Genomic DNA, 24,251 nt, shown 5'->3' on the forward strand with positions numbered 1-24,251 from the left:
TCGTGGCCCCACCCCTCACGCACACTCACTGACCAATGGGAGCGCGGGACGGGGTGACGTAACGGGTGAAAGATCGACGCGCGCGCATGGAGGACGCAGGATGTAAATAACAGAAACTCCAGAACCGTACCGACCCGAACCACACGGTCAGTTTTGTACGATTTAAACTATTTCTTTTAGTAGCGGTCCTAAATAAGATTAGAACAGATTCTCTTGGAGCTGTAGGACATTTAGAGGTTTGATAAATTAATATGTTGTCCTCTTGATTCAATGACATGACCATAAACGTATATTCTTCTTCTCAGTCTTCTGTTAGAAAGTTTATTTGAACAGTGCGTCTTCATGCTTTGACGTCTCGTCTCTTTCTCTCTCTCTTTATTATAGTCATCGTCATGAGATTGTTGACCTGGTCAGCTCGGATGATTTTATCCGCACGAAAGCAGCCGCCAGGGGGCAGTCGAGAGTTCTGGGGGTGGCTCAACGCTGTTTTCAACAAGTAATATTTTTCAAAACAACAATTACGTGACTAGTTAGTTTTTTTCTCTGATGTCATAATTTATTTCCTTTTCCAACCCACAGCAATCACCTGAGACCAATTACAACAAACAAAAGATCCATAAATATCTATAAAGGGACTAATGTCTAGTGATTAGTCTCTGGATTGACTATTCCTTAGAGTGAGAAATCCCTACAGAGACTAATTTAAATGTTAATTCACAACAACAGCTCGTATTTAGACTGGTAACTTTAAAGTAGTAGCACATAGCAGTTCAGTTTTATACTTTACGTAATTTTGGCTGTTCTGTGGATGTGTGTATTATAGTTTATTTTGCTGCTTTTCACTGATTTATTTTCACCTTATGTCTTGAAGTTCCATATAGTCTCTGAAATATGCTGTACAAAATAGTTTTAAATAGTGGTCAACAAATATGGGTTTTTCATTGACCAATACACCACTGACAAAACGCTGTGTTGCCATTTGCCACTATAATATTTAAATAAATTTAGTACACTTTGATCACAATATGCAGTATTGTTCAAAAGTTTAGGGTCAGTAAGATTTTTTTTTTTAAATTGTTATACAGCAAGGACACATTAAATCAATAAAAAGAGATGTTAAAGACATGTATAATGTTACAAAATATTTCTATTTAAAAATAAATGCAATTGATATTCATCAAAAAATCCTGAAAAAACAAAACAAAAAACAAAATTGCACAAAATATTAAGCAGCACAACTGTTTTCAACATATTATGTTTTCAGCATATTATAATGATTTCTGAAGGATCATGTGACACTGAAGACTGGAGTAATGATGCTGAAAATTCAGCTTTGCATCACTGAAATAAATCACATAAAAATATTCAAATATAAAATAGCTATATTAAAATCTAATGATATTTCACAATATTAGTGTTTTAGTGTATTTTTGATCTAATAAATGCAGCTTTGGTGAGCATAAGAGATCTTACCCCAAACTAGGGCTGTCAAACGATTAATCGCGATTAATCGCATACAAAATAAAAGTTTGAGTTTGCCTAATATGTGTGAGTACTGTCTGTAATTAATATGTATATAGAAATACACACAAATTAATGTATATATTTAAGACAAATATGTTATGTACAAAATATTTTTATTTATATATAATATAAATTATATAAAAATATAAATAAATACATATACTTGTAAATATTTCTCAAATATATACATGAATGTGTTTGTATTTATATATACGTAATAATTCCACACAGTACTCACACATATATTAGGCAAACTTTTATTTTGTATTTTGATTAATCGTTTGACAGCCCTACCCCAAACCTTTGAAACAGTAGTTTATACAAAACTGAAAATGTGCACTTTCACTGCAGTCACTGCTTAAAATGTCACGTCATCCTTTCAGATGCGTTGTTCAGTAATTGTTGTGTTCTTTGATCAATATAGAGTTGATTATGAGCGTATCAAAGCGGTGGGTCCTGATCGAGCTGCTGCCGAGTGGCTCCTGAGGTGTGGTGCAAAAGTTCGGTTCCGTGGTTTCGACCGCTGGCAACACGACTACAATGCACTCCCGACTGGGCCTTTGGGCCGGTACAAGATAGAAGCTATCGATGCCACAGAGTCCTGCATCATGTATCGTGGTTTTGATCACCTGGGTAAGCAAATGCTGCCAAATGATCGATTAAACGCATAAACACCCTTCTCACTGCCCTGACCCCGTTATGTAGCAGAATCATCTTTTAACCTTTAGCATTGTTGCATTACATATGCAAATTTAATGAAATCATCAGTGAATAGAGAAGGTCAAGATCTCTTACTCTGTTTGCTCCAGCAAAACAGTCTTGCATTATTTATTAAATTAGACCCCAGAGAGGGAAAGTTTGTGAGGACGCTTCCGTGTGTGTGTGAGATGTGGTGAGACACCGAGACACCGTGCGTGTGTCACAGGTGAGGATGAGACACTGTCTGTGTGTCACAGGTGAGGATGAGAGGTTCAGTTGTGGGAAAAAGTGACGTAAAGCAAAGGGGTGTTTTACACAGACAGATACGGTGCAGTTCTTTTCGCACATCTAGTTTTACTATACAGTACATTACACCTACTGTGCTCAATATGACATCACCAGCAAACCCTAACTTGTCCCTTTCACCTAGTAATATATGTAATAGATTTATTTATAATTATAATTTAAATGTAAAATATTTTTAATTATAAGAAAATTAAACTTTGCTGTCACCTTGGACAATATATGATCTAATATTTATAAAAGGCATCTAAAGAATTGTTAATAACTACATGCTTTTGTATTTGTGTTTAGAGGGTCTCGAGCACGTGGAGGAAATCAAGTTGAATAAGTGTATTTATATAGAAGACGCGTGTCTGGAGCGTTTGAGTCAAATAAAGACACTGCAGGACAGTGTGAAGAACATGACAGTAGTTTCCTGTGGTAATGTGACAGATAAAGGACTCATCGCTCTTCATCACCTCAGGTATGACAGCAGCATCTTTCATTTCTGTGTAGCTCAATATTGCTGCATATTACATATTACTCCACATTTTGTGTATGTCAAATGGGGACAGTGATTGGACGATGTTGATCTTAAAGTGATAGTTCACCCCAAAATGAAAATGATCCCTTGATTTACTCACCCTCAAGCCATCCTAGGTGTATATGACTTTCTTCTTTCAGACGAATACAGTCGGAGTTATATTAAAGGTGCCATCGAATGAAAAATTGAATTTACCTTGCCATAGATGAATAACGAGTTCAGTACATGGAAATGACATACAGTGAGTCTCAAACTCCATTGTTTCCTCCTTCTTGTGTAAATCTCATTAGTTTAAAAGACCTCCGAAGAACAGGCGAATCTCAACATAACACTGACTGTTGCGTAATAGTCAAGATCATTAATATGTACGCCCCCAATATTTGCATATGCCAGCTCATGTTCAAGGCATTAGACAAGGGCAGCCAGTATTAACGTCTGGATCTGTGCACAGACTAGGTAAGCAAGCAAGAACAATAGCGAAAAATGGCAGATGGAGGAATAATAACTGACATGATCCATGATTACATGATATTTTTAGTGATATTTGTAAATTGTCTTTCTAAATGTTTCATTAGCATGTTGCTACTGTTAAATGTGCTTAAAGTTACCGTCGTTTCTTACTGTATTCACTGAGACGAGAGCCGCCGTTATTTTCATTTTTAAACACTTGCAGTCTGTATAATTCATAAACACAACCTCATTCTTTATAAATCTCTCCAACAGTGTGTAATGTTAGCTTTAGCCACGGAGCACTATCAAACTCATTCAGAATCAAATGTAAACATCCAAATAAATGCTATACTCACAGGAATCGATGTATGCATGATGAACACTTTGTAAAGATCCATTTTGAGGGTTATATTAGCTGTTTGAACTTTGTGTTTGCTGTTTAAGGCTGTCGAGAGCTTGCGGGGGACGGGGAGCGGGAGATTTAAAGGGGCCGCACGCTTAATCGGTGCATATGTAATTAGGGCTCAAAATAGGCAGTTAAAAAATTAATTTAAAAAAATCTATAGGGTATTTTGAGCTGAAACTTAACAGACACATTCAGGGGACACCTTAGAATTATATTACATCTTTTGAAAAGGGGTTCTAGGGCACTTTTAAAAATATCCTGGCTCTCCCAAGCTTTATAATGGCAGTGAATGGGGGGTGAGATTTTGAAGATTTTGATTAGCTCCAGGGTGCTAATAAAGGCCTTCTGGAGAAAACAATGTGTTTGTGCAATAAAAATATCCATATTTAAAAATGTATTATCTAAAATATCTAGCTTCCGGCAGACAACTGGATGCATACTGCGCAAGTAGACTTGCGCCTCAAGAGTAACCGCTGACACGATGTATGACATACATCTTACAAAAACCCATCGCTTCACTTCAGAAGGCCTTTATTAACCCCATGGAGATTATTTATATGATGGATGGATGCATTTTGGGATGGGTGCATCTCACCCCCATTTACTACCATAATAAAGCTTGGAAGAGCCAGGATATTTTTAAATATATCTCTGATTGTGTTTGTCTAAAAGAAGATAGACATATACACCCAAGATGGCTTGAGGGTGAGTAAATCATGGGGTTATTTTCATTTTGGGTGAACTATCCCTTTAAGTGACCAAATATCAGAAGATTTATCAGCTAGGACTGCATTTCCCAGAAGCATTGTGAGCCTACACAACAGTCACCACTGTTGCCAAACTTTCTTCAATCTACTTAGTCTTTGCAGTTTTTTTACACCTTGCTCATTTGGAGCATCTGTTTTGGAACCTGTTGCATTTTCTCCCTTAGTTCGGTTTTTTTAGGCATATATGAACACTCGGATTCAAGTTCGAAATGGGAGGGCGTTCAGGTGCAATTTTTACCTAGGAAACTCATATTTACGATAATTCCGAGAGTGCGTGAAGGCAGCATAAGCCCACGGAGCGAACGTTTCAGTCTGTCTTGATAGATGACGCAGAGGAAACTCTAACCAATAAGAGGAGAATTTGTTTCTTGCATAAACACATTTTGCTACGCTTTGAAATGTTGTCTTGTGAAAGTGAACTGAACCAAGAAGAAAATGTAAGATTGTAACAAATTAAGTCCCTGTTTCAGAACAAAGCAAACTTTTGGGAAACGCAGCCCTGGACGATACATTGAGTAAAATCAGTGGCTTCTGCTACTGAAATCCTAATTGTTACCTCAGATTGTGTGCTTGTGTGTATTAGGAACCTGGAGTGGCTGTTTCTCAGTGATCTGCCTGGTCTAAAAGATAAAGATCAGACCGTGGACAGACTCCAGACCGCACTTCCCAGACTCGCCATAGAATTGGATCTCGCTTAGCCAATCGCATCATTTCTCAGAGCACATTTGGAACACCACAACTCTCACAGCCTTATGACCGGGCCAGACAAGCCCTCTGGCTGATGTCCATGACTGCTGTGGCAACAGTATCCAAGCAACTGTGCATCCCAGAGACGGATGCAGAGAGCTGCTTTGCCTTAGAGGCAAATCAACAACACCGGCTTCCCACCGAATTGGCTTTGTTTATTAAATAAAAGGTTTACTTAGACCACCCAGGGCAGATCAACAATCTTATATTGCCATTCGCAATAAATGGCAAAAAAATGTTTTGTTGTTGTTTTTTTCTTCACATATTTCTGCCTTCATTTCTTAAGAAAAAGCTATAGAAACAAATATATGTTGCAGAAAGATCTTTAATGATTTAGTCTGAAAACAAACAAAAACTATTTCATTTTACATCTATTAATTTCAACACCAAAAATCATGTCTCTTGAATTTGGCATTTGGTGCGAGACAGTGGCTCAATTATTAGCACCAGTCGTAAAGGCAACAAAAAAGATCATTATGTCCACAATGGGGTACTAAATGTTGTCAAACAAAGCACAGGGTTATATCCAGGAACACACAGAAAGCACCACAGATTTCTCTACAATTCAAACAAGTTCTACACATCCCCAAACCCTTGTGTGTTCATTTATTAAATATTTTGGCTAATTTGCTTTCAGCAAACTCAGTTCCATTTTACACTTTTTAAAATCCATTCCAGGAATTCCAAAGTCTTTCTCCACAGAAAAGTCTGCAGATTCTGTTTTGGTCCTCTGGTCACGTTTCTAGAAATTATTTTAGTCATATATACACACTTCAAAACATACGTGAAGCATCATTAGAGTTTATAATTAAGAAAAATAGCTGGATCTAAAAAAAACAGTCCCACAGAGCAAACTCTTCTACAGCACTGCACGGTGTCAGTTTCTAATCAAACTATCAAGCACAGCACAACATCCAGTTTTAATGCTATTATTATTGCTGTTGTCATTTTACATATTACAGAAATGCCTCTGTGAGTCTTTGTTTTGGCAGTGTGACATCATTGTTCTACAGGCAGAGCAGAGCCTTTTGTCTATCTCTCTCACACTCACACATTCACACACCAGCTGGGAGGTGGACGCCCGGTTCTCGGGTTCCTGATGAGTCTGCGTCCATCATATGTTGGGCAGATGACAGTTGAATTTGCGCAGGTTGTTGTAGTATCTTCTGTTCTCCACGGCCGGGAATACAGTACTGCTGGCCAACTGAGGCAGATACTACACAGACAGAGAACAGGGATTTGAAATATTAAAATAAATGAGGGATTTCTATGAGTGAGAGTGGGGATGGGCAGTATGACAAATGTTTTAAGTAATTTTAAATTAATGGTCCATAGAAGTCTATCATGCTCACTAAAGCTGCATTTATTTGATCAAAAATACACTACAGACAGTAATATTGTTAAATAACAGTCTTTATTTTGATATATTATAAAATGTAATTTATTCCTGTGATCAAAGCTGGATTTTTAGCATCATTACTCAGTCTTCAGTGTCACATGATCCTTCAGAAATCATTCTAATATGCTGATTTGCTGCTCAAGAAACATTTCTTATTATTATCAGTGTTAAAACCAGTTGAGCTGCTCAATATTTTTGTGAACCCATGATACATTCTTAAGGATTCTTTGATGAATGGAATAATGGGCCTAAAATTAACACTCGCCAAGCGCCAATGATCGGTAACATTTTTATGAATTCTAACAATGTTATGAGAACATGAACGTGAACAAATGTGAAAGACACTCTGTACAATTGTTGGGTCAGTGCTGCATCATCACGAAAAGTAAATATTCAAGCGATAGAGCACTTACTCACGTTCTCTGTGGGAAGTTCTACATCCGAAACGTCAAAAGTGCGCGCCCTGAAAGCCGCTGTTCAGCGAGCAAATACTAAGTTAAAGGAACACTCCACTTTTTTTGAAAATAGGCTCATTTTCCAACTCCTAGAGTTAAACAGTTGAGTTTTACCATTTTCGAATCCATTCAGCCGATCTCTGGGTCTGGCGGTGCCAATTTTAGCATAGCTTAGCATAGTTCATTGAATCTGATCGGACCGTTAGCATCATGCTCAAAAAAATGACCAAAGAGATTCAATATTTTTCCTATTTAAAACTTGACTCTTCTGTAGTTACATCGTGTACCAAGATGGACTGAAAATGAAAAGTTGTGATTTTCTAGGCCAATATGGCTAGGAACTATACTCTCATTCTGGCGTAATAATCAAACTTTGCTGCCGTACCATGAGTGCAGCAGTGCAATGATATTACGCAACGTCTGATTATGAGCGATATGCTAACGGTCTAATCAGATTCAATGATCTATGCTAAGCTATGCTAAAAGTGGTCCCGCCAGACCTGGAGATTGTCTGAATGGATTCAAAAATGGGAAAACTCAACTGTTTAACTCTAGGGGAGTTGGAAAATGAGCATATTTAAAAAAAAAAATAAAATAAAGAAATTGAGTGTTCCTTTAAGCTCTCTTTCACGTCTTCCTGTGCTTGAACGGACAATATTATGTCAAAAAATAGATACATAAATAAAGCCCGTCTCTGCGAGTATCCTAGTAAACAGTCGGTTATGTCTTCCGTTGAGAAAGAAAACGCATCATCTATGTGTCGATTTCTCTTAAAGTGACAGGATCCTTATAATCCTGCTGCTGTGCTGCCTGTGTCTTTAATGTTAACCAAACAAAGGGAAAAAAAAAAAAAAACAAATGCTTCTGAACTTTCGAAAAAGGATATGAAGACTACAGAGTGTTATTTATTTGATAGGACTACTTGAAAAGCGCTGTTTATTTCATTTGAATCTTTCTTGTATTATATTTATTATTTGTGCTATTGCTTGTAATTTGATTATTTGTTCTTGTATTACTGACAGTTTACTTGTCTTTAAAAATAGAGGCTATTAAATTTATATTAGTTAAGATAGTAGTTTTAGCTATGGGTTCAAAATTGGAATAGAGGATTGTGAACTTTAACTAGTATTTAAAATATTGGTGTCATAACTAACTATTTGTTTCATGGCTGGTAAAAAATAGTTTCAGTATTCTCTCAAGTCACCAGCCATTGGCAGGTGTGGCAAAAAGATGGTGTTAGGCCCTGTTTATAAATGTATTTACTGTAATTTTTGATCAATTTAATGCATGCTTTATGGGGAAAAAAAGCTTGAACTACCATTGCACACTATAAAGGGTCATACGGCCCAGCCCTAGGTTTGAGTGTTGTAGTAATGGCAACACACCCCAGGAGGCAGGTGTTTGCGTGGCTGGCGTGTGCGTCTCTTTCGGTCCAGTTCACGTGTCACGCTCTCGCTCTCCTCTCGCAGACTGTCAAAGTATGGCTGTTCTAGTAACTGCTCACAGGACAACCTTTCAGCCGGATCCATCCGCAGACAACCCTGAGACAGACAAAGAGGTGCTGGTACTGGTTCTGAGTGCGCAGTAGACTTCTGTATGGTGTGTGTGTGTGTGTGTGTGTGTTTAACTGACCTTCATGAGGCTCAGTGCCTGGTACGAGAGGTTTGGATACCTCAGTTCAAGAGGCTCCTGTTCATAAGACACATGTAGAGTGTGTTTACTTTCTAGACCTCTAGAAATGAACATATGCAGAATGAAAAGTTAATGATCATCTCACCATCTCCTGTGGTTCAGGGACACAAACTCCGCTAAAGAACTGGTTAGTGCTGAACACCTGCTGGTGTCGAGGAATCAACTCGCCTATGAACACAACAACACACAAATAAATCATGATCTATTCACACATAATATAAACAGCTGGAGATACATGTGTGTCTCTTACCCAGAGTTTTCCTAATCAGATACAGCTGGTCTACATCAGATTTGCCAGGCCATAAGGGGGCGCCAGAGAGCAGCTCTGCAAACACACACCCTACTGCCCAGACGTCCACTGGCGGGCCGTACTGCGTATCTCCCACTAACAGTTCTGGAGCTCTGTACCACCGTGTCGCTACATAATCCGTGTAATAATCACATGGACCCGCTGGAAAAAGAGCAAGCCATTAGAACAATGAAACGCTGAAGGTGCAGAGTGTGTGTGTGTTTTAAATGTATGGACTGTATGTGTGCACGCACTGAGGATCCTGGCAAAACCAAAGTCGCAGAGCTTGATGACCTGATGTTTGGTGATGAGAATATTTTCAGGCTTCACATCTCTGTGGATACACTAAAAACACACATTTTTAAGTCAATCTGAGAGTTTCTTGAAACAGACGCTCTCAACTCTGGTCTTGGGGACCCACCGCTCTGCACATTTTGTATGTCTGTCTTATCTGACACACTCATTTCAGTTTGTGGAGCTCTTTTCTAATGAGCTGATGATCGAAATCAGGGGTGTTAAATAAAAAAGACAAAATGTGCAGAGTGGTGGGTCCCCAGGACCGGAGTTGACAACCACTGCCTTAAAACATCTGATCTAAAAATAGTATTAAGATGCTTTACTAATATTAAACTGACTGATAGCTGGTCAATTCTGGAGTGGCTGGATCTGGATCCTATGGAAGCTTGCTCCCGCAATTGAATAAAAAATAAAAAAAAGGTAATTGTGACTTTTTATCTCACAATTCTGACTTTTTTTATCAGAATTCTGATATAAAGTTGCAACTGCAAGTTAGAAAGTCGCAATTGCAAGTTATAAATAGTCGCAATTGAGTGTTATAAAGTCAGAATTGTGATTTAAACTCGCAATTGAGTGTAATAAAGTCAGAATTGTGTGATTTAAAGTCACAATTTAGTGTTATAAAGTCAGAATTGTGATTTAAATTCACAACTGAGTGTTATAAAGTCAGAGTTGTGTGATTTAAAGTCACAATTTAGTGTTATAAAGTCAGAATTGTGTGATTTAAAGTCACAATTGAGTGTAATAAAGTCAGAATTGTGTGATTTAAAGTCACAATTGAGTGTTATAAAGTCAGAATTGTGTGATTTAAAGTCACAATTGAGTGTTATAAAGTCAGAATTGTGTGATTTAAAGTCACAATTGAGTGTTATAAAGTCAGAATTGTGTGATTTAAAGTCACAATTGAGTGTTATAAAGTCAGAATTGTGTGATTTAAAGTCACAATTGAGTGTTATAAAGTCAGAATTGTGTGATTTAAAGTCACAATTGAGTGTTATAAAGTCAGAATTGTGTGATTTAAAGTCACAATTGAGTGTTATAAAGTCAGAATTGTGTGATTTAAAGTCACAATTGAGTGTTATAAAGTCAGAATTGTGTGATTTAAAGTCACAATTGAGTGTTATAAAGTCAGAATTGTGTGATTTAAAGTCACAATTGAGTGTTATAAAGTCAGAATTGTGTGATTTAAAGTCACAATTGAGTGTTATAAAGTCAGAATTGTGTGATTTAAAGTCACAATTGAGTGTTATAAAGTCAGAATTGTGTGATTTAAAGTCACAATTGAGTGTTATAAAGTCAGAATTGTGTGATTTAAAGTCACAATTGAGTGTTATAAAGTCAGAATTGTGTGATTTAAAGTCACAATTGAGTGTTATTAAGTCAGAATTGTGTGATTTAAAGTCACAATTGAGTGTTATAAAGTCAGAATTGTGTGATTTAAAGTCACAATTGAGTGTTATAAAGACAGAATTGCGTGATTTAAATTCACAATTATAGTGTATTAATGTTATAGTCAATTGCGAGTTACAAACTTTTTTCAGAATTGTGAGTTTATATTTTCTCAGAATTGTGTTTATATTTCGCAATTCTGACTTTATAACATGGAATTGTGAGTTTAATTGTGAGTATAATGTCAGAACTGTGAGAAATAAACAATTCAGTCAGTCTTTTTTCCTCAGAATTAGACTCGCAATTGTGAGAAAAAAAAAATCTGAATTTTGAGATAAAAAGTAGCAATTCCCTATTTTATTTTTAATTTGATTAAAATATGATCCTGCCTCTTCTGGTAAATCATTTTATTATGCTGTGTTCATGCCATGTCGCAATTACTGTAAATAAAGCTCTGTATGCTTTTGAATTGCTCTTGTGGTATTTAATGTCATACACCAATCGCCGCTTCAAGTCGAAACACACCTTAAATCTGCAAGATGTCAGGTGGTACAGCAGCCACGTGACGCAAGCTGTAGCTTCCAGAAAATGCTGAGTTTACACATTGTAATTACAAGTTCTACAAGCACGTGAAGGCTTTTTACAGTTTAAAATCGCTATGGAATTACGACATGGTGTGAACGCACCTTTATTACATCATCACTATTATCATCATACTTGACTGTTCATGAAATAAATAAACAGGTCAAGGCATGATGTTACAGATCTAATAAAACAAGTAGCAGATATAATTCCAGTGTTGCCAAAATTAGGTATTACATTTTTTTTTTTTTCAGATTTGTAATAGCATTTTAAAATAAATAAAAAGCATTTATTTCTAGACTTGTAATTTCATATTTAAATAAAATTTATTTTAATTAATATTAAAAATATATATTAATATTCATTTTTTTTTTTTTGAATGAATACAATTTTTAATAATTTGTAAATGTCAGATAAAATATTGGCATGAAATATTTTATTTAAAAAAAATTTTATATAATATTGTAATAACTTCCTATAACTATAATATAATATTGTAATAACTTGCTTTAATACAGTTAAAAATTAAAAAGCCAATTATTTAACTTCAGACACAACATGTTTTTATAATATGACTTTCCTTACACAGTATAAATGCAGCTACCTTTATATTTTTTGTGCCTTTTTAAATGAACTCTGAGAAAATAATACTGCTGACAAGATAAGAGTATTCTTACGTTTTGTTTGTGGCAGAAGTTCACAGCCTGAAGTGTTTGCCAGATGATGCTTTTAACCATGTGCTCTGGAACACTGAGTGAACACACACACACAAACACAAAAGCGTCACAATGCAGCTACAGGAACACAAACCTCATTTTCTACTTTAACTATTCTTCTCCGCCCCTTCTGTCTATCTCAATCCTCCTACTCAACTCCACACTAACGCTATAGGTTCAGTGTGTATGTGCATGTATAAGTGATCTTTTGTGTGAGCTTTGTTGATTCTTGACTTGTAAATCAAAAGGACGACACAGAAAGAGTTAAATGTTGTTAAATGTTTAACAGTGTCTTAGTCAAGTGCACCACAGAGGGCAAATGCATCCTGCTGTAAACATTCCACCAAAGACATGCTAGGCGTCATAGCAACAAAAACAATATGTCCGTTAGTGTGAGAAACACAGAGCTGTTTTATAGGTGTGTCTGCATATGTGTGTGTGTGTGTTCTCACCCTCGGGGGTATCTGTCCAGCTCATTTAGGACAGTGTGGTCGCAGTACTCAAACACCAGGTGCAGTTTTCTCTTTCTTCTGAACACCTCTATCAGATTCACCAGGTTTGGATGTTTTAGTTGCTATACACAAAATGTAATGAACAAGTTAGGATTTATATGTGTGGAAATATATATATATATAGTCTAGGACTTCTAGGGAAAATGATTTAATTAACTAATTAACATCTTAGTATTTGGTTTGCCTGTCTTGCTTTAAAATGAATGCCACTTTAGCAAAATTAGAGATGAGCATTTTGTGCTTCAATGGAAGAAAGATCATATATGATAGTCTGTACAGAGGCACCAATGTCACAAATCTACTTATTTTTATAGTAACCAAATACTGCAGAATCTTTAATATTTCTTATTTATTTTACATTACCAAAAGTCCTAAAACTAACAGGTTCAAATGATAAAACTTCCATATTTTCAATGCTGACAGAGACTTTTGGACCCCACTTTATGTGTACATTTGATTAAAGTGATAGTTCTCCCAAAAATTTAAATTATCCCTTGATTTACTCACCCTCAAGCCATCCTAGGTGTATATGACTATGTTCTTTCAGATGAACATAATTGGAGATATATTTAAAAATATCCTGGCTCTTCCAAGCTTTATAATGGGAGTGAATTGGGGGCGAGATTTTGAAGCACAAAAAATTCATCCATCTATCATAAAAATAATCCTTACGACTCTAGGGGATTAATAAAAGCCTTCTGAAGCGAAGTGATGGGTTTTGTGAGGAAAATGTCTATATTTAAAACTTTATTAACTATTAACTGTACGCATCGTTTGTGGCGAAAAAGTAACCTCTGACCCAACGCTTGACGTAATGACGAAGGCGAAAATGCAGAGGATAGAGCAAAACAAAACACTGGTCACAAATTAGAAGTCTAAAACAAGAAATTTTAAAGAGAAATGTCAGAGGATTTCGATATAAGAGAAGAGGAGCTTGAGTTTGTTGCACAGCCCTATTTGTTTGAATCGTGAGAGGCGTCTAAATTTACGATACTCCTACATCCTGTGTCACACATCGCTTCATGGGTTACTCTTGTGGCCGACAGCATCTGCCAGAAGCTAGTTATTTTAGTTTATAAAGTTTTAAATATGGATATTTTTCTTACAAAAACCCATCGCTTCGCTTCAGAAGGCCTTTATTAACCTCCTGGAGCAGTATGGATTATTTTTATGATAGATGGATGAATTTTTTGTGCTTCAAAATCTCGCCCCCCATTCACTGCCATTATAATGCTTGGAAGAGCCAGGATATTTTTAAATCTCCAATTGTGTTCATCTGAAAGAAGATAGTCATATACATCGAGGATGGCTTGAGGGTGAGTAAATCATGAGATCATTTTTATTCATTATCATTTTTGGGAGAACTATCCCTTTAAGTGTGTTTACACATTAAAAAAAGACAAGCAGCTTCATGTCTTATTAGATGCGTTTCATTAAAACACAATGACAAACACACACCATTTCAGTGTTGTTATTATTAACTGAACCAAAAACCATTGAAAAATCATGTTTGGTAATTGAAATAAAGCTGAAATAAAATATTAATATTAGAAGAAAAACCTTGGCAACTGACTGAAATAAATGAGTAGAACTACTACAATTACTAAAACTGAAATAAAAATAGAGCCAAATAGAAATATTAAAAAAATAACTAAAGCACATAAATGACTAAAAATAAAATTCAAACTGAAAATAAAAGTTTTAGGTCAACCCCAGATAATAGATATTTAAACAAGACCACACATTTTTCAAATAAATGGATCAAAATCTGTGGTACAGTATAACTGCCTGCCATCATGACTGACCAAATGATAATAATAAAAAACCCTCAAGGGAGGGGAAGGGAACAACAACAAGAATATTCATCCATCCATCCCTTCATGCATAACAGAGTGAAATTAATTGGTAAGCCAGTGTTGGCTGACATGTCAGATCTTCAAAGGGCCACAGCTTTGCTCTCAGCTCAAAATAAAGAGTTTGCAAATCACACAAGAGCTCCAGACACTGCTTATTAAAACACCCTACTGACTAATGAGACAAAAATACTACTAATACTATTCTTCAAGTCTACAAATGATGATAGCAACAAAAGAATCAAAAACAATCTTAAACCAGCCTTAAACAGCTTTGCTGGTCTGTTGGCTGGTTTAAGGGGTTCTGGGCATTTTATAACCGGCGTCTTAAACCAGCTAAGAGCAGCAAACCACTTAGGCTGGTTCAAGATGGGATTATTCCAGCAGGGTCAGACTGAGCATTTACCTTCAGCATGCGGATTTCTCTGAGCGCTATTTTCTTAATGATGGGATCATCCTCAGATTCTACAAACTTCTTGATGGCGACGATCTGTCCGGTGTCTTTATTCCTACATTTGAACACGATGCCGTACGAGCCTTCACCAATCTTACTGATCTTCTCATACTTCTCCATCTCTGCGACACCAGCAGAACACACTTATGACACTGTCTCACCTTGATGTCGACCTAAATGTACAAATCTGGAGGCAAATATGCGGTTTCTAAATGACATATAGAGGGATGTTGATAAAAATGCAGTTACATTTTAAGGTGTTCCTGTTACAGTGAAATTACACAAATAAGTACTACTATAGTAAGTACATGTAACATTTTAAAATAAAGTGTTACCAAAAATTCTTTCTATATATGAAGACTTCAGATGCAAAAGCCTCTAAGTGCTGTCTGAAATTTCAAGCTTGAAATATCAAGCTTGTATGTTTATTTTCAGTTATCTCACTTTAATGGCAATTCAAAGGACCTATTAATTGCCATTAAAGTGGAATTACTGAACCTAAACATACGAGCTTGATAAAAATGCTTAAGTTAGAAGCAAATTTCAGAGGCTTTTGCATCTGAAGTCTTGTTATCTGAAGATATTGTTCTGGGCCCCTTGCCTATTTAAAAATAACACTTAGAAATTGTTGTGGGCCCCTAGAATGCAGGAAGATAACAACAAACTTATAAGTCATTGTTATTATTTTTTTTAAAGCTAATATCAGCTGGTCACTGAATTTTATTTCTGAAATAATTCTTTGCAAGTTTATAAGACAATATGTATTTTGAGTAACTAAAGTCTTACTGAAGTTCCTGTTATGTAACACGGTTAAGATCAGTTCTAGTGAAGTCCACTGCTCTAGTGTACTAAACTGCGTCCTGTTTACAGTGTTCAACTTTAGTACCAAGAAGAATTAACGTTATATGTATTAAAAAAACTACAATACATCTTATATAATCTAAGAGAGAGGTAGAGAGAGCTTACCTTCCAATGTCTCATCCAGATATCTGCTTTACGATAAAAAAATGAAAGCGTACGCAAAACTTTCTGAGGTCGAAATTTGTCACATAAACGGAGATGTTTGTGTGGAGCGAATCTGAGGACAGAAGCAGCCGTATGTCCGCGTACAGCGAGAGTGTGTTTGAGTTCGCATGGAGAAGAAAACACGCTATTTACAAGCGGCCGGTCGCCGTAGAAACCGAGTCAAAACTCCGCCTCCACTGCGCGCGCCTCAGTCTGCACAGCAACACGACGAAAGCTCGGAACAATCCTCAACAGCTGACCTCAGATCAGTCATTTACGAGCCGGCTGCGGGACTGTAAAGCCGTTCATCAGATGACAAATCAAATACAGCGAATTTTTTTAAGTTCTACATACTCACCAGTGCGCGCGAGCGTGAGGTGACGGTCCACGCGCACAAAAGTTTCTGTTAATCACTCGGTCTCACACACAAATATCCGCAAGAGAATGCTTTTTGTTATCAAGTAAGGTGTATGAACAACAAACAACTCCCTAAGTTGATTACACACCACACTACAAACTTGTGCACTTGTGAGTATATTAGTGTAGGCCTACTTGAACTAATTAGGACTAAAGCCCTGCCCATTACAAACAATACTTGGCCCATATGTATTAAGTCTTTTTCCTAGTGAGCATGTCCAAACTTGATGGTTTTAAGTGGACCTTTATCCGAAATGGCTTTCACAAATAATCAAAAGACATTCCAAAGTGTTAACAACTGCCTTTTTATTACAAAAGCCGCATACATAAAACTAAAGCAACGGAAACACTTGAGATATCACAGTAGCCTCACATCTCCCATGTTTTGTCATTTTTAAATATAAAAAGATCATGTACAAAAGTGCTTACATGGTGCAAGTATTACTTTAAAAAGAGATAACTGATATTTCAAAATATTACTCGGCTGGAGAAAATAAAAGCTACAAAAAACAAAAAACAAAAAAAAAAGAAAATGACCTGCAGCAGAAAAATATTCACTCAGTAACATGAGGGCGAGATGCTTCACTCACATGACTCAGCTGAATAAATAACACTCACTCACTCTCCCAAAACTCTCCCCATTAGCTGGCATGAAAACCTGACATTTTAAATCCACATGAACACAAAACCTCCAAAGTTAGTTACGTTTAATAAAACCATTCCCTTATATGGCACTTTTTGTGCAGCAATGCATTCTGCTCAATGTTCTAATCTTTGCAGCTTTAACGTTGGTTTAATGTTTTTTAAATGTTTAGAATGATTACAAATTTAATAGGGTTAAAAAAACGAGTACTACTGCTTGCAGTTCTGGCAATTGCTTGCTTGATTTGTGAAAATCTGTCTGGCTGTTGTAGAACTGCATGATATTTGATTTTGAATGCCTGAAGTGTGGAGAAGTGGGTGGGTGTATGGCATAAGGCTGCAGTGGGATTTAGCACTTAAACACAGTCTGCTCATCAACTCAGCTGTGGTTGTCCAGCATCTGTGCCGTTCCTGCAACGGCTCCAGGTGCAGCGTGCCTGAATGGCTGAAGGAGGTGGAGCTAATAGCTGTTCTCGTGTCCAGCCAGGATGTAGAGGTTACTGAGAGCGGTAGGGTTATCCGTAGGCCGGCTCTCCAAAACAACAACCCTAAAATGCACAGAAGCCCACAAACATTAACACAAATACACTTATCAGAATCAACAAGTATCATATACAGAAGATGGGTGTAAAAGGGTTGAAGAAAGTCATGATTATGCAAATGTAGAGGGGTTGCGTGAGGATGGTGCATGCGCGAGGCTGGTCGTGTCCTCAGCAGCAGGCGACAGATGAAATTACAGCACACAGACACCAGCCTGGCACTGCCAGTGTAAATAAAATATGGAGATCTCAGAGGGAGAGTGAAAGAGAGAGACTGCATGTGCTAAAGAGGGTCTTGGGGTGGTACAGGGCCATTGTGTATGTGGTGTCAATAGCTATGTTTCCATCCACCTATTTTTATGCACATTTTGCGATATCGAAGCGTACTTTAGCTCTTAAAAGGCGCTATATAAATAAAACATTATTATTATTATTATTATTGAAATGGCAAGATTCGCAATAATTCTAAAAACGTGCATAAAAACATGCACTCGTTTTTATCCAATAATAAAGAAAACATGGGCATGACTGCGTGATGACATGGCTTAACTGGGCCGATCTTTTTGCACAGCATCTGAAATGCTGTTTTGGTCATTCTGAAATGCCTGAGCAAAGTCTGTCATCAAAGTGGCTTATAATTACCTTCCAAAACTGTCTTACATGACTGCATTCCCAAAAAGCAGGCATCTGCCTTCAAAAGCAACATAACACGTTTATTGCATTTCGTCTGAACGTTCTGAGGCGCAAGGAATTTATTATAAATGAAAATTATTATATATAGTGGCTTCTATTTTTCTTAGTGATATTTAGCATCAGTTTAGCGATTTTGTTCTCTTCGACTCATTAAAAGACACACGGCAGACAAGTAAAGCACTGAATATACATCAAAAAGTGGCTTCAGAAGTCAATATAATGCCTGTTTTACTTCCATATCATGTTCAGTTCAAGTGTTTTTTTTAATGCAAGAAGTGGGTGCTTATTTTATTTATTTATTTTTTTGCTGAGGCAAACTCGACTGTAGATTTTTATTGCATTTTTAATTAATCACAACTCTTAATGCATTACAAGGTTCAAGAAAATAAGGATGGCCTGAACTGCCCTTTCTTACATTTGGTGATGTTGTACATTTTGTTTTTTGCCTTACAAACTAAAGCAAAATAATGTTATGTATTTTTTAAGGGAAAAAACAGCAAAAAATATATAAATTACTGCTGAAAAGTTTGGGGTCACAAAAATATTAAGTACACATTTGTTTTCAACATTTATAATAATAAGAAAATCACAGGAATAAATTACATTTTTAAATACATTAAAACAGAAAACAGTATTTAAATTTCATTTCACAATAATACTGTATTTTTGACAAAAAAATAAAAAATGCAGCCCTGATGAGTGTAAGACATTAAAAAATGAGTAAAAATCAGGGTCATAATGGAACAACAGTTTTAAAAATTGATGTTCACTATTATTTACAACAGGATCTACATTTTCATGGATTTAAATAAAAGATTTTTGTTGAGACAATAAAAACAACTGAATCAAAACCACTCCTTTCCTGGTATATATATATATATATAAAAAACTTAATGTAATTAAATGTGACAAAATATATATGCAGTTGCATGAAAAATTATGGGAATCTCTTGCAGAATCTGTGAAAATATGAATAATTTTAACAAAATAAGAGCGATCATACAAAATGCATGTTATTTTTTGTTTAGTACTGTCCTGATTAAGGTATTTTATATAAATATGTTTACATATAGTCCACAAGACAAAAAAAAAAATCTGAATTTATTAAAATAACCCTGTTCAAAAGTTTGTGAACCCTTGATTCTTAACACTGTGTGTGGTTACCTGGATGATCTATGACTGTTTTTTTGTTTTGTGATGGTTGTTCTTGAGTCCCTTGTTCTGAGCAGTTAAACCGCCCAATATTCTTCAGAAAAATCCTCCAGATCCTGCAGATTCTTCAGTTTTCCAGCATCGTTTTGCATATTTGAACCCTTTATAGCAGTGACTGAATGATTTTGAGATCCGTCTTTTCACACTGAGGACAACTGAGGGACTCAAACACAACTATTAAAAAAGGTTCAAACCATACACAGTATTAAGTATCAATGGTTCCCAAACTTTTGAACGGGGTTATTTTAATAAATCAGCTATTTTTTTTGTCTTGTGGACAATATGTGCAATATGTAAATCTTTTAAATAAAATATCTTACTCAGGACAGTACTAAAAAAACAAAAAAAAAACAAAAAAAAAAACCATACATTTTGTATGATCTCTCTTGTTAAAATTATTCACATTTTCACAGATTATGCAAGTGATTCCCATACTTTTTCATGCAAATATATCAGTGGTGAGTGGTGACTTTTTTGGGTATGCTGTGTTATTTTAAAAAAAATGTGACCGTTGCAGTTTGAAGGGGTTTATAGCTAATATGCGAGACGCTCGCGTTCTCAGTGCTAGTTTACTCATTTGCTTGCTCATGACAAATAGCAACACAGCAAAAAGTATCTAATATGTTGGACCTTTTATTGAGTAGCCCATATTTACCTGTTGAGACATGCCTTCACAAGCACCTGTAAGAGCTTTTGTGACATTTGAGTCAATGGAGGTGTGACATGCGAAAGGTGCGTTTGCAAAATATGCTGTATTTTTGTAATCCGCTAAGTGCCGCTAGCAACAAACAAACATAATTCACCTTTAAACGTATCAGTTTAGGACACTAAAGCAGACACGACAAATAAAAAACACCATGGCGTCAATTTAAATGTATGCCAGAAATAATTTTTGAATTAATAGTTAAAAATAAGTATAACATAATTAGTATTAGCAGCCTATTATAAATAAAAAATATAATGTAATTATAATAAATATAAGTAGGCTATAATAAATAAAAATATCAGTATTCTTTAAAAAATAAGTTGAAATTATGCAAACTGATGACTTTAACAAATGCACAGACTATCGATTAACATCCTGATAGGCCTAGTTACAGTAGGACTGTTTTAAACAATTTATAAGTGTTCATAAAAAAATTCCCTATGGAGAAAATGAAATACTATTAAAATAGTTTTAGTTATTTTTTTCCCCATTTGGTTAAGTCTAGTTCGGTTTGTATCAAATACAATGTGATTTGGCAGCAGCTCATTTTTCCTCTTGGGCGAGTGATCTGCTCATAGCTTATCCTGCCATGAAATCTGCCATAGGCCAGCAAACTAATGAGAACACGGGACAATGATGACAAAAGCACGTCTTTATGGTACACCTCAAACAAGGGATTTAATAGTCATTTATAATGTTAATATTAATTGCAGAGTCCACGAATGGCTTGGGTATGCAGAGCATTCGCAGCTGATATGGACCGCATGCCACTGAAATATATATATTCTTTTGTGGAACACGTAAAAATGTTGACAAGAAACTACTGGCCAAACTGGGACAGTTATTGAGGCTGGGTGTGAAATTGACAGACCTAATTTAACCCCGTACGTAACACAAAGCTCAGGTCCCCCCACAATAAACCTGACCCAGGGCTTCCCTCACTATAGAAACAAACCCAGTCGGGATACCATGTTCTCCCTGTTGGCTTTTTTCCTCCACATGTCTCTATTTTTGTCCGCTTCATGTGTGGAAGAGAAAAGGCTACATGCAGAGTTTCTGGGAAGATGTGAGAGTGGAGAGTAATGTTTCCAGGAAACAAAGAAATAGAAGGAAAAAGGTGGTGATGTAAGGCAAGAGAGAGACAGAAATGATTTGATCCAGTTCTAACCTGTCTGATCCCAGGAGTTTGAACACTCTGCTCGGGTCCGAAATCTCCTGTGTCACCTGCAGACGAGTGGAAATATTCTTTAATAAACAACTGTACACCTGCTGAAATGTCCCAACAACAGTCAGTTTAAACTGAATTGTGAAGCTTTTTCTGTTTTATGTTGACTGCATTTTAGTGCTATGATGAGGAGGCAGCAATGTCAGATAAGTAAGGCTACAAGTGATTTGTTTTTCGTGCATATTTGTGTGTACTATTTTGCATGCTTGACTTTAATAGCATTATATAAGTGACTTCGGGATATAAGTCGCAGCAAGTTTCAGGTTATAAAAAAAAAAAAAGAAAAACAGAAAAAAAAAAAACAACAACCATGACTTATAGTCCAGAAAATACAGTACTCAGGCATCTAAATTCTCCCATGCCAAAAACTTTAAACAATGGCTGAAAATATCACACACGTGTCATGTTCCCAAACTACAATGAGTGGCAAAGCAGGTGCACAACCTGGCAGGCTGTAAAGCTCACCCTACACACACACAGACACACACAGACACGATCATTTGAGGGGTGTAGGTGCCGAGCGCTTTTCATTGGAGTCAGAGAGGAGAAAAACAGCTGAATAATTTAATCCATTACTTTCTGGCCAGCTAGAGCTTTCTGATTGTACATGAATTTTACATCATCCATCACACCCTGTCATCTGTGTCTCTCTTACACACACACACACTATCATATGTCATAAAGACAGTGCTTCACCTCCAGAAGACCTTTGGTCTTTTATTGTTACACACTACAGAGCCAAGAAACATGAAACTAAATCTCATGCACGAAATACAAATACATATATGTGCACAGTTTTAAAGAGCTTGTGCTCAAACAGTAGAGCAAGCAACGTCAATATCATGAGTTTGAATGCATGAACAGATAAAATAAAAACATACTAATAATGCAATGTAAGTTGCTTTGGATAAAAGCATCTACCAAATGCATATTTTAGCATTTTTTATTTATTTTACAGGAGTTTTATTATATAAGCTACCGTTCAAAAATTTGGGGTCAGCAAGATGTTTTTGGAAGAAGTCTCTTATATTCACCAAGGTTGCATTTATTTGATACAGTAAAAACAATCATATTGTGTAATATTATTACAAATTACTTTTTTATTTTTAAATAAAATGTAATTTATTCCTGTGACGGCAAATCTGAATTTTCAGCATTATTACTCAGAACATTTTCTCAGGATTCTTTGGAGTAAAAGTTCAAAAGAACAGCATTTATTTGAAATATAAATCGTGTTTGATCAAAGTAATGCATCCTTGCAAGTCTATTTCTAACTAAAATCCCCAACCCTCAAATTTGTGAACATTTGTGTAATTTCTTTCATTTGATTTGACAGTTCACTACAGCTTGCTGAAACCCATCAGTCTTGTGTCAAAGTGTGTAAGCGACACGGAGTGCTATTGTGTGTGTGTGTGTGTGTGTTCACCTCATTTGATTTGAAGTTCTTCCCCTGCATCCCATGTTTCCAGAAGGCCAGAACACTGTCCTGGAGACACACTGACACAAACACACACATATATAAGGTTACACACACCCATCAAACACATACCAAACAACAGATTAAAAGCATATCAGAGCTGGATAAGAGCAGAAGTGAATCTCTCACCTACGGAGTCGACGCAGAAATCAAAGCTCAGCTCAGAAGCCAGTTTCTTATTAGACTTCAGCTTTCCCTGCAAGTTCACTATTTTTACGTTTTCTAAACACACACAAGATCAGAGGCAAGAAAACATTAGAAATCTTCAGTAGCTTCTGTATTTGTTACGTTTGTGAAAAAATCTCAAAGTTGTCACTCACTGTCCAGGCACACGAGTACGGTGTCCCTCTCTAACTGTGTCACATGGATTGCATCAACCTGGTTACCACCTACACCCAGAGAAACACACACCACACAGTTTGTTTACTAGGTCCATTTGACAGTTCTCTACAGCAAGGTATAGGAGCAGGGCAAAGTGTGTGTGTTTATGTGTGTGTGTAAGCTATACCTGAGCCGATCTCAGTGAACCAGGACGAGCAGGAATTGAGGTTGATGGTCTGGAAGCGAACCACCTGTCCCGGCTCTGTGCCCTGACTGACCGCCACACACACCAGAGGATACTCCTGCTCAGGGACCACCAGCATCTCAAACACACGCAGTGGACTGGGCAACGGGAAATCAAAGTGCTGTGAGAAAGAGAGAGATTTAAAATCTTCTTAATATAATATGCCATCTTTTTTCTTTATTCAGTCTTGATTTAATCCAACTTTCCTTCATGTCTAACCTTTATAAGCATGAATCTCTGCATGGGTTCATACCACTGCAGCAAAACAATCCCTGACTGCAAAGCTCCGCAGAGATACTTGTGACCCGTGTACGGATTCCGCACTGACAAAGGGAAAGAGAACAGAAGGTCAAACTCAATCCGAGTGTGTGTGTCCTAGAGTGCATGTTTAAAGCTTTACCAATGCAACACTTGTGGCATCCCTTGGTGTCGGGGATCTTGGTGGTGAGAGCAAATCTCCTGTGAAGCAGACACCAGTTTTGTTATTGTTAAATAAATTTATTTTAAATCAGTTTCAGTCATTTAAATAAAGCTGAAATAAAATATAAATATTAGATGGAAAAAGTAGACATTAGACATATTGCCTTAGAAACCAAGTGAAATATGATAAGGTTCAAGTACTAAAATTGAAAACTGAAATGAATTAAGCCAATGAATTATACACTTATGAATTATACACTTAACAAAAACTAATTAAAAATATATTATCATCT

At 36.4% G+C, this 24,251-nt stretch overlaps 3 protein-coding genes across 8 annotated transcripts in view; 1 reads left to right on the forward strand and 2 right to left on the reverse strand.

Moving 5' to 3' along the window:
- Window positions 1-51: 51 nt before the first annotated feature.
- On the forward strand, window positions 52-5,640 carry dmac2l (distal membrane arm assembly component 2 like). Of its 2 annotated transcripts, none has more exons than XM_067386657.1 (5): window positions 52-146; window positions 385-496; window positions 1,949-2,157; window positions 2,818-2,989; window positions 5,256-5,639. In XM_067386657.1, exons 2-5 carry the CDS (start codon window positions 393-395, stop codon window positions 5,368-5,370), a joined length of 600 nt encoding a protein of 199 aa, XP_067242758.1. In that variant the 5' UTR covers window positions 52-146; window positions 385-392; the 3' UTR covers window positions 5,371-5,639. The 2 variants fall into 2 exon arrangements, with proteins under 2 accessions (XP_067242758.1, XP_067242759.1); XM_067386658.1 differs by having other exon boundaries at window positions 131-236; window positions 5,256-5,640.
- A 16-nt stretch (window positions 5,641-5,656) lies between these two features.
- cdkl1 (cyclin dependent kinase like 1 (CDC2 related kinase)) lies at window positions 5,657-16,641 on the reverse strand. Its single transcript, XM_067386656.1, has 10 exons — window positions 16,024-16,641; window positions 15,010-15,244; window positions 12,691-12,812; window positions 12,200-12,272; window positions 9,509-9,599; window positions 9,216-9,416; window positions 9,051-9,133; window positions 8,906-8,962; window positions 8,659-8,814; window positions 5,657-6,635 (listed from the first exon to the last, which is right to left on the reverse strand). The coding sequence occupies exons 2-10, from the start codon at window positions 15,175-15,177 to the stop codon at window positions 6,534-6,536; spliced, it is 1,053 nt and encodes a 350-aa protein (XP_067242757.1). The 5' UTR covers window positions 15,178-15,244; window positions 16,024-16,641; the 3' UTR covers window positions 5,657-6,533.
- A 138-nt stretch (window positions 16,642-16,779) lies between these two features.
- Window positions 16,780-24,251, reverse strand: part of map4k5 (mitogen-activated protein kinase kinase kinase kinase 5) — a 43,292-nt gene continuing 35,820 nt past the window's right edge. For all 5 annotated transcript variants that reach the window (XM_067386653.1, XM_067386650.1, XM_067386651.1 and 2 more), the window contains 8 exons: window positions 23,939-23,997; window positions 23,758-23,861; window positions 23,482-23,659; window positions 23,294-23,362; window positions 23,103-23,195; window positions 22,923-22,993; window positions 21,440-21,495; window positions 16,780-17,669 (listed from right to left, as the gene is read on the reverse strand). In XM_067386653.1, the coding sequence (XP_067242754.1) occupies window positions 17,582-17,669; window positions 21,440-21,495; window positions 22,923-22,993; window positions 23,103-23,195; window positions 23,294-23,362; window positions 23,482-23,659; window positions 23,758-23,861; window positions 23,939-23,997 (718 nt within the window). In that variant the 3' untranslated portion in view covers window positions 16,780-17,581. The remainder of the gene's footprint in view (window positions 17,670-21,439; window positions 21,496-22,922; window positions 22,994-23,102; window positions 23,196-23,293; window positions 23,363-23,481; window positions 23,660-23,757; window positions 23,862-23,938; window positions 23,998-24,251) is intronic.

This window comes from Chanodichthys erythropterus, chromosome 5 (assembly GCF_024489055.1).
Source record: "Chanodichthys erythropterus isolate Z2021 chromosome 5, ASM2448905v1, whole genome shotgun sequence".
Classification (NCBI taxonomy): Eukaryota; Metazoa; Chordata; class Actinopteri; order Cypriniformes; family Xenocyprididae; genus Chanodichthys; species Chanodichthys erythropterus.

Excerpts from the sequence above, each read along its gene's own strand:
- dmac2l (XM_067386657.1), top strand. The coding sequence starts at position 393 with ATGAGATTGTTGACCTGGTCAGCTCGGATGATTTTATCCGCACGAAAG. Across the intron at positions 497-1,948 it reads CTCAACGCTGTTTTCAACAA|AGTTGATTATGAGCGTATCA; the intron begins GTAATATTTTTC and ends TGATCAATATAG. Across the intron at positions 2,990-5,255 it reads ATCGCTCTTCATCACCTCAG|GAACCTGGAGTGGCTGTTTC; the intron begins GTATGACAGCAG and ends TGTGTGTATTAG.
- cdkl1 (XM_067386656.1), bottom strand. The coding sequence starts at position 15,177 with ATGGAGAAGTATGAGAAGATCAGTAAGATTGGTGAAGGCTCGTACGGC. Across the intron at positions 12,813-15,009 it reads GAGAAATCCGCATGCTGAAG|CAACTAAAACATCCAAACCT; the intron begins GTAAATGCTCAG and ends TTTTGTGTATAG. Across the intron at positions 9,134-9,215 it reads TCTGATTAGGAAAACTCTGG|GCGAGTTGATTCCTCGACAC; the intron begins GTAAGAGACACA and ends TTGTGTTCATAG.